This window comes from Oncorhynchus keta, chromosome 9, assembly GCF_023373465.1.
Source record: "Oncorhynchus keta strain PuntledgeMale-10-30-2019 chromosome 9, Oket_V2, whole genome shotgun sequence".
Lineage (NCBI taxonomy): Eukaryota > Metazoa > Chordata > Actinopteri > Salmoniformes > Salmonidae > Oncorhynchus > Oncorhynchus keta.
In genome coordinates, this window is record NC_068429.1 from 18,891,647 (window position 1) to 18,901,917 (window position 10,271).

Below are 10,271 nucleotides of genomic sequence, written 5' to 3' on the forward strand. Positions count from 1 at the left end.
ACAGCTGGACTTTATTTAACTAATTATGTGACTTCTGAAGGTAATTGGTTGCACCGGATCTTATTTAGGGGCTTCATATCAAAAGGGAGAATAACATATGCACACACCAACTTTTCCCTTTTTATTTTTGTGTACCAATTTGTATATCAACAACATTGGGGATCTTATTGAAAGAGTGGATGTTAATTTTTATGCAGATGATACTGTTCTTTATTCAAGTGGTAGTAGTTTATCTTTAGCTTTTGAAAATGCCCAAAGAGCATTTAACATCATACAACAGAAACAGTATGATTTAAAGCTGATTCTAAATTTGGGTAAAACAAAATACATTGTATTTTCAAATGCCAGGCATGTTACAAATCATGTCATTGCTACATTTCCTGGACATACTATAGAGCAAGCTAAAGTGTACAAATATTTGGGTGTGTGGGTTGATGATAAGCTGAGCTTCACTGTGCATGTAGAGAACTTGATAAGGAAGCTCAAGCTGAAAATAGGATTTTATTACCGGCATAAGGCTTGTTTTTCTTTTGAGGCCAGGAAGGAGCTGGTACGATGTACATTACTGTCGGTTTTAGATTTTAGTGATGTTATATATATGCAGGCCTCAGCCACTACCCTGAGAGCACTTGATTCAGTGTATCATGCAGCCCTCTGGTTCATTACAAATCAGAAACGTCTAACACATCATTGTGATCTCTACAGCGCTGTTGGCTGGTCGTCATTGACCTTGCGTAGGCTTAAACACTGGTATACACTGATTTATAAGGCTATATTGGGTAAAATGCCATTTTATCTCTGTTCTTTTTTAGTCAGGTCAGTAAATAAATGTCAATTACAGTCCCATTCTGATTTGCTTCTAACAGTACCAAACATTAGAACAGGTCATGGTAGAAATAGTTTTAGTTACTTAGCACTGTGGTGCTGGAATTCTCTCCTGAACATTTTAAAATGTGATGATCTAGTTTCGTTGGTGGAGTTTAAACACTTGATCGATGTATATATCATACAAGAGTGTAATTGTTTTTAGGCCAGCTGTTTTTAGTCAACATGTTTGTGTTTTTAATGTAAAATGTTTGTTATACTGTATGTGTGTTTATAGTTGTGTTTAATGTTGTGTTAGTGTATGTAAGTTGTTTTGTCTGAAACGTTGTTCCCTCTGCTGCTATTGGACCAGGTATCTCTTGGAAAAGAGATGTTATCTCAATTTTACAAATTTAAAAACATTTTTTTTTTTAAACAAGTAATTGCACTTCACCAATTTGGACTATTTTGTGTATGTCCATTACATGAAATCCAAATGAAAATCCATTTGAATTACAGGTTATAATGCAACAAAATAGGAAAAATACCAAGGAGGATGAATACTTCTGCAAGGCACTGTATGACAACATCCATGCAAACAGAGGAAAAAACTCCAAATGAGTGTTCTAGGGATTGATTCAATAAGGTAAGCGTTGGCTGACACCTGGATAGTGCTTGTTTTAGTGGTGTTGGAGGTGGATGTGTGTTAGAGCTGTCATATCTACAAGCGGCGCCTTGTGTTACCTTATATCCTACACTGCCATTGGATGCAAAGAAACCACCCAACTTTATCTGACAAATCCCATGTAGCCACGTTAGAAGTTCCTGCAAGGTCAAACACTTGAATGCATGATGTTTTATTGTAGACTGTCGGCCCTACTCCCTATTGGATTGATAGGCTTTAAATCCCCCCAACCAAATTAACATGAAATTATGCAATAGCCAACACATTCTAACGCCGTTTTGAACTTCTAACGCGGTAGGGATAATCCACTGGTCACAGACGTCAATTCAACATTTATTTCACGTTGGTTCAACCTAATTTCATTGAATTGATGTGGAAACATTGTTGATTCAACAAGTGTGTGCTCAGTGGGAGCAACCATGGGTTAACGCTTGATCTGATTGAATCGAGCCCCTAATTTTAGAAAGAAGATTAAAAGGGCTGGAGTACAGCAGAATCTGTATGAAAACTAGTGATGTTGCCACATCAAATCAATCAATTTTTTTGCATGGATGGCAGCAGACTGGGCTGTGAGTGAAGCAGACCAGGTACTGGTGGCAACAGACTGGGCTGTGAGTGAAGCACACCAGGTACTGGTGGCAGCAGACTGGGCTGTGAGTGAAGCAGACCAGGTACTGGTGGCAACAGACTGGGCTGTGAGTGAAGCACACCAGGTACTGGTGGCAACAGACTGGGCTGTGAGTGAAGCAGACCAGGTACTGGTGGCAACAGACTGGGCTGTGAGTGAAGCACACCAGGTACTGGTGGCAACAGACTGGGCTGTGAGTGAAGCAGACCAGGTACTGGTGGCAACAGACTGGGCTGTGAGTGAAGCACACCAGGTACTGGTGGCAACAGACTGGGCTGTGAGTGAAGCACACCAGGTACTGGTGGCAGCAGACTGGGCTGTGAGTGAAGCACACCAGGTACTGGTGGCAACAGACTGGGCTGTGAGTGAAGCACACCAGGTACTGGTGGCAACAGACTGGGCTGTGAGTGAAGCAGACCAGGTACTGGTGGCAACAGACTGGGCTGTGAGTGAAGCACACCAGGTACTGGTGGCAACAGACTGGGCTGTGAGTGAAGCACACCAGGTACTGGTGGCAGCAGACTGGGCTGTGAGTGAAGCACACCAGGTACTGGTGGCAGCAGACTGGGCTATGAGTGAAGCACACCAGGTACTGGTGGCAGCAGACTGGGCTGTGAGTGAAGCACACCAGGTACTGGTGGCAACAGACTGGGCTGTGAGTGAAGAACACCAGGTACTGGTGGCAACAGACTGGGCTGTGAGTGAAGCACACCATGTACTGGTTGGTTGCTTATACTGGTTATGCATTACGAGTGGAGGCTTCTAAGGCCCAGGCCACACATGCAGGGGGCTGGGACATCAGCAGGAAATGGCATGTTCTCTCTCTAGCTCTCTTTTTTCCTTTCTTTCTCTCACAGGGGTGTTGTACAGTCAGTCAATCACGTTGGAAATGTACCTTTTCTTCCCATTTCTGGCAGGCTTCAGAGATCCATCATCCGAGAAATTAACAGGGCCGGTCCAATTTCCTGTCTCGTCTCCTTTGAGTCGGCTAAACTGTTGCGCACTAATAAGAAAATTAGTCAGTTTATTTGGGGTTTATTGTGCGTTAAGTACCTGAGAACTAACAGTCAGCCAAACATAGACACGTACACAGACCGATACACAAACACTTCCATGTGTGCATGTATGTACACAAATGCACACACACTCCTATACACAATGCACATTTGTGCAAGCAAGCACACACAGACACCATACAGAGGGATCAGCATTTGGCTTAGTATACCAAATCAAACATGGTTAGAATGAACCTAGATAATGTGTGCATGGTTGAAGTGATGACGCATCTAGAGTGTAAAAGGGAAAGTGGCACTCAGTACAGTGACAGGGTTTCCAGGATTATTTCCAGCAACATTGCAAATAGTTTAGAGACTGAGGGACAGGGTCTGGTACTGCTCCAGTTCTCCCTGTCAGAATAAGCAACAGAGGACTTGGAAAGCATATACACTCCTGTAGAAATGGCACTATGGTTATTGTGAAAAGCCTAATTTGTTCCTTTAACTCCGCTTTCTAGTAAGTTTATACAAATGGTAATCTACAATTCTGATAGACTGGAGACTGTCAGAAAACATGGTTGTAACCTTAATGTGGTTGTTATTCCATTGGTTACCTCGAGGCAGATGCCCCAGGCATCACACTCATTGAATATGGCACTTTTAAATGTTAGCGCAATCACTAGTAAAACCTTTCCCATGAATGACCTTATTACTGAGTGCAAAGTTGACTGCATGTTTCTCACTGAAACATGGCTATCAGACCCTATTGCTGCTCTTACTGAAGCCCCACCCCACTACAGCTTTTCATACTCTATCAGAAAAGGGGTGGGACAGCCTATATTTTTACTAATGCCCTCAGCTGTATGGACACTTTGGGTTTAGGACCTATTTAACCGGTCGAGTTGTCACCCTTGAACATAACTCACAAGAAATCATATGTGGCATTCCACAAGGTTTGATTTTGGGTCTGGTACAGTTCAGTTTATATATTAACCCTTTGGCAGTGTTAGGATTTTAACTTCACAAAGAAATTATGACTGTTCTTGTGATTTAAATACTTGGATGGCTCACAACTTCCTCCAGATAAATCAAGACAAGACCATGGTACTCATTGTGGGAGCCAAACCGCTGAGAATCTAGCTGCACATTTTCGTTCACAGGCAATGAAGATACCAGGTAAAATAAATCTAGGTGTTATTTTAGATTCTGAACTTAATTTCAAATCACACATTAGGAAGGTGACCAAAACAGCTTTTTACCACGTGAGGAACATTGCGGCAATTTCTCAGGCAGATAGTCTCATCCATGCTTTTATTACAAGCAGGCTTGACTGCAATGCTCTCCTGTTTGGTCTACCCACGAAAGCTATTGGTCAAGTGCAAAACAGAGAATGTGGAGCACAGGTACTGATCAAGGCCATACGGAGAGCACACATTACACCGGTTTCAAGGTCTCTGCACTGGCTGCCTGCGAGTTCTAGAATACATTAAGATTCTTAAAACCAATCCACAATTTTGCACCACAAAACATGTCAAGACAATTTAAAAGCATATGTACCCAGTAGTTCCCTCAGGCACGGGCCAAAGCCTTAGGACCAATAGGCAGCCTTCAGTTATGCCCCCAGGCTCCGGAACAGCCTGTCAGAGTACCCGAGGGGGGCAAAAACTGTGGATCTAATGTCATTTAAGCTGTTTAGTCATTCAGTGTCATTTTTAATTAGACAAGTCATTTAAGAACAAATTGTTATTTACAATGACAGCCTACCCCGGGCCAATTGTGCACCACCCTATGGGCCTCCCAACCACAGCCAGATGTGATACAGCCTGGATTTGAACCAGGGACTGTAGTGACACCTCTTGCACCGAGATTCAGTGCCTTAGGCCACTGCACCACTGGGGAGTGTTTGTTTTTCCCAGTAAAGCATATCCTGTTGCAGTCCATGTCTGAAATGTGCTGTATAAATACAGCTTGATTTGATAATCACATATCTGAACACATAACCAATCAAATTGGATTTGACTTGGAACCTAAAGCTTTTGCACTTGAAATGCCAGGATTGTGGGTTTGTTTACCAGGACCACCCATACTTACATATATGCATGACTAAGTCAATTTGGTTAAGAAGTCTGCTAAAGGGCATATTTTATAATCTCACCACAGAACTATAAAAACAGTTCTTATCCATACCATTTACATGGCCGTTAGAGGCTGTCAACCAATGATTAAAGCAGTGGCATGGTAATGACTGCTTGCACTAAATTGGAGCAAAAGTACAAGTAGACACAAAAACCTGTTTTCAAAAAATGTAAAAAGGAAGGATAAGAAAATATTTTTTCAATTGGGATTGGTGAACCCCAGTGCACTGCACAGTTCACACTTATCTGTTGTGGAAAGAATTAATGGACGATTCATGTTATACGGAGAAAAAATCCAGACGACTCAAAACTATCAACAGCACATTTATTTAAACAAGTAAATTCAAAGTGTGTCTAGGACGAGCTGGAGGCAGCCACTGCAGCACGCTTAGGCTTTGGGGTGGTCCCTTCCCGGAACCCATTCCTGAAAAGGATGGGGAAAGAAAACATGTGTACATTATGTAGAAGACTTTAATTGTAACCTTATGGATCACCTAAGGTAATAAGCAACATTTCTGACAGTCACTAAGGTAGTCTTCACAGTTTGTGGTGTTATTTGTGGAAGTCTGTTGGATGCATATGCTAGTGCTGATCCAACTACGTAAAAGATGGCCATAAACAGATGTGGCAGAATACGTTGTTCTACGTGGCTCCTAGGTCAGTGGTTTTCACAACTCTTCTCAGGGACCCCTATGTCACAACTGATGGGGCAGTGAAGCTTGCTTTAGTAAAGATCTTTATTTTTTTAATAATCCGCCGTCATCAGTTCAGACATTTATTTTGTGACATAATTGGCAAGCTCATTTCCGCTAGCATTATTTCAAAGCAACAGTTGTAACAGCGCAAACAGGGGGATAGCAGTGGCTTATTGGCCACAACCAGACTCAGATAGATTCACATATAACAGAGCATCAACAACCACAATTGAACTCACATTGTAGAATGACCTGCATGTCTTTAGCATGTGATCAACTAAGGCCCTTAAGAGCCAGTCCTGCAGGTTCTTCCCCCACCCTAACTAATGAATCATTCAAGGTCACCAATTAGTAAAGAAACTCCTAAAAAAAAAACCTGCAGACACTGCCCTCCGTGGAATGAGTTTGACACCCCTGCACTAATGTTAACGGTTGGCTGGAGACCACACAAACCAGGGTAGCAGTGAGAGTACAGGAAACAGGAGTAAACGCTTTGAAAGGGGAATAGCGGCCAACTTGAACTTGTCCAGTAAGAATGCAATTTTCAGATCCGAACTTGTCCAGTAAGAATGCAATTTTCAGATCCAAACATTTTACCATGTGCCTTACTGAATGACCTTGGTTTTCCAGGAAATGAAGAAAAAGGAAAATAATCTCAGCAGTACTGTGTACCGCTGGCTTTATGAGTGCTCACCTGAATCTGCGGTAGACGACTCGCAGGTGTCTCAGGCGGCCAGACCCAGTGGTGTTCCTCCTCTTGGCCTTAGCGCTCCAGTTGTCTACAGAAAGACACAAAAAAGTTAACAAAAATTGTCACAAAGCAGGATCAAAGGTTTAAGGCAAACATTCCCAAATATCCTCACTCCTGTCAACAGATGTGGGGGCACACATTATGGAAAGAGCTGTCAACCAATGTGCATACTTGGAGGTTGGGGTCTCGTCTCAGTCACAAAGAAAGAATCACTGAAATTCATATGTTCAGACATTTGTATTGAAAACATCATTGACGAGACACTGGGCAGTAAACATTAATTGTGTGATGCTGCATGCACGTGTCAAATATTCTAACAAGTCAACAAGGTAAGAAGTAAAAGACAATGCAGTAACAACCCTCATTATTCAACAAGTTAAGACAGAATGCCCACAGGTCTGACATCTTGATTACAATATAGCAGTTTTTACAATGAATCAATTGATTGTTCAAGGAATGGCACTTACACCTTCTCTTGCGTTTCTCCGGATACCCACACTTCCCGCAGGAAGACTTCTGCAGGTGGTAAGCCTTGGAGCCACAGCGACGGCACAGAGCGTGCGTCTTATTACGCCGCTTTCCAAAGGACGATGTACCCTTCGTCTGAAACACATAAGGTCCATAATTTAGCCAACGATCTTTGTCATCCAGTGAGAATGAACGGAGAAGTCGGGATCATGTCTCAGCCAACAATAAATAAATCACTGAAATTCATGTGTAAAGACAGTTGTATTGAAAACATAATTGACAAGACTAGTAATTATTTGCAGTGTCATTTGCCGCACTGCATGCTAAGATAATCAAGATGGACTACGAACGTTTCTAGTCAAATTCCTGGCAACTTAATTCAGTGTTTGCTAGAGGCAAGGTGGCTAACGTTAGCAATGCTTCCTTTGCTAGAAAGTAGACGTTAGCCATGTTAACTACCGGTAGATAGGCATTGAGCTAGCTAGATATATACATGTTCACATTTATTTAAGTCTCGTGAATAACGCATAGTACATTCTTCACACCCGAAATAAAGTGTGCTTTAGTTGAAAGAGCACATTACTTTTCCGGTAGCAAGCTAACTAGCTGAATAGGCAAGATAGCCAGCAAGCTTTTAGGCAAGCAAACATTCAATGTTTTTATACACCATCTAACGTTGCATCAAAAACAATATCGATGAGAACCCATTATTTGTGATTACAAGTCGCAAATCGCAACAATGTATGGTAAAATAAACAGATACATAAATAGATGTTGTACGATACATCTCTGACTATTTTTCCACTCACCATTTTCTTCTTATGGGTGGGTGAAAAGAGACCGGAAAAGCGTTTGGTGTTGCATTAAATCCCAATCGAGGTTGTTCCGGTGTAACAGTAAAATAAGCCCCCTTAATTAGCATAAGCGTTTATTTCAACAAATAGCCGACAGAGTACTAAGGATGTAAACATTTATTTTAATACACTACTCATGGCAAATCCGATCAATTTGTTTTGTTGTTCATGTCAGGTACGGGCCATGTTTAAATACTTTAAAATGCATACTTCCTTCTTCACTGTTACACACATCCAATCATGTTGAATCAGTGATTACTCCAAGGAAGGGAAGAGGAAGAGGGAAGGATATAATTTTTTAAGTATTCTATCTGGGCCACTTCTATAGTTTGCTTCTGAAATGGATATGAATTCACAGATTTCTTCCTTAGCCTATCAAGATAAGGAGTCCACAATGTTCGTCAATACAGAAGTCCTGCTTTGAAAGACTACAAAAGTGCAGTAGCATACAACGCAAATAATACATTTCAATCTGTCAATCAATGTCATATTGTGGTCATCATAGGTTATGTAAAAGTTAAATTTAAAAAATTAAAATAAATATTAATAACTGATGTGTTTGCAACGTCAAATGCTTTTGAGTGTAATATATATTTTTGCCACCAGATGTTGCCATTCAGCTGCTGGTGGCTAGAAGGGACAATGACCTAAAACAGCTTCATCTCCTGTATGCTTTCCCTCATCTGAAACCAATTTAACTGTAAAGTTTAAGTGCATTCCTGCTGGGTATCCGCCACATTGCTATTCACAGATTTGTAAAGCGGAAGGAGAGGAAAATGACAGGGATCCATTCTGGATAAATGGACATGGACTCACTGAATGAGCATGTGATGTGGACTGACTTTCAGTTGAGTTTATGTTGTGCATTTAGTTTTTCAATGGCACAAACAGAATTATGTATATTTCTAACGTGTATATTGTGACATTATGCTCCCGAGAATTGTGTAAACATTGCTGTCTGTGTAACAGTATACTTTTAAACCGTCCCCTCGCCCATACCCGGGCGCGAACCAGGGACCTTCTGCACACATCAACAACAGTCACCCTCGAAGCATCGTTACCCATCGCTCCACAAAAGCCACGGCCCTTGCAGAGCAAGGGGAACTAGTACTTCAAGGTCTCAGAGCAAGTGACGTAACCGATTGAAACGCTATTTAGCGCACACCGCTAACTAAGCTAGCCGTTTCACATCCGTTACATCTGTCTCTCTGACATTAAAAACAATGTTTAAATATTCAAATTGGATCTCCAGCTGTCCCATAGTAATGAACATATCGAGAGTCGGGGATGAGACCAGTGATGCCGGTTTAGCAATTTTGTTGCTAGATTTAGCAACTTTTCAGAGTACCCTAGCAACTTTTTTTCAAACAGCACCTAGCAACACATTTAGCTACTTTTAAAAATTTATTTGGAACTTTTAGCAACTTTTGAAAAGTTACTCAAACACTAAAATACATTTTCCCTCTAAATGACACAAAAACTATTTTTCTCTGTCACACACTCAGTCACAACACACGTGCCTGGCTGCAAAAGTGCATTGTGAGTGACGTCAGCAGTAGACGCTTAGCTCGTGCACAGGCAGCAGCAGGCCAGCAGCAATTTCAGCAAATTGTAAATCATTGTTGGCTGACTGTAGCAGCAGTAGTGTGCGTTCGAGGAGACAAACCCAATGAATATATTTGGTCACAAATGTTTGATCTTGAACAGAACTTACAACATCAATCAACATGTCTCAATCAAAACTGTACAGCCAGAAGTACAGAAAAGAGTAGGAGTCTTTAGCTGAAGCCAGTAATTGGGGATGATTGTTGGGCATACTGTGAGTACTGCAAATCAGATATGCTTGCAAAAATGTATGACATAAAAAATAATAAGATAACTGCAAAAGAGCAGAAGCTACAATGCCAATGGCCATTACGGAGCATTGTTCGCTGCTAGCATGCGAACGTTTAGGTATGGCTTGCAAAGCTGCATTTTCAGATTCCGTGACAGCAACAAACTTCCAAATGCACTGCACCAAGTGCACAGAAATATTAGGGGAGTATTGGCTCTTTATTTTCTCAAAAGAGTAACATCAGATGTGGGGAATGAGAAGTTCAGTCTCCTTTTGGATGAGTCCACTGATGTCAGTGTCTCGAAATACCTGGGTGTGGTGATTCGGTATTTCAGTGCTGAAAAAATAAACGTTGCGTCCACCTTTCTTGGTCTGAATGAATTGGAGGGAGGCAATGCCAGATCAATAGCAAAGGCGGCAGT

General features: G+C 41.6%; 1 protein-coding gene and 1 non-coding gene across 2 annotated transcripts; both read right to left on the bottom strand.

The window, feature by feature from the left end:
* Positions 1 to 5,558: 5,558 nt before the first annotated feature.
* On the bottom strand, positions 5,559 to 8,128 carry LOC118387368 (60S ribosomal protein L37). The gene is made up of 4 exons (XM_035775652.2): positions 7,971 to 8,128; positions 7,161 to 7,296; positions 6,637 to 6,721; positions 5,559 to 5,671 (listed from the first exon to the last, which is right to left on the bottom strand). Exons 1-4 carry the CDS (start codon positions 7,971 to 7,973, stop codon positions 5,602 to 5,604), a joined length of 294 nt encoding a protein of 97 aa, XP_035631545.1. The 5' UTR covers positions 7,974 to 8,128; the 3' UTR covers positions 5,559 to 5,601.
* On the bottom strand, positions 6,877 to 6,955 carry LOC118388136 (small nucleolar RNA SNORD72). The gene has a single exon (XR_004826518.1). It is a non-coding gene; the product is annotated as a small nucleolar RNA SNORD72 (small nucleolar RNA).
* Positions 8,129 to 10,271: the final 2,143 nt, after the last annotated feature.

Bases quoted from the DNA above. Each gene is read 5' to 3' on its own strand.
- LOC118387368 (XM_035775652.2), bottom strand. The intron at 6,722-7,160 runs GTAAGTGCCATT...GTCTTTCTGTAG, and splicing joins GGAGAAACGCAAGAGAAGGT to ACAACTGGAGCGCTAAGGCC. The intron at 5,672-6,636 runs GTGAGCACTCAT...CATCCTTTTCAG, and splicing joins GTCGTCTACCGCAGATTCAG to GAATGGGTTCCGGGAAGGGA.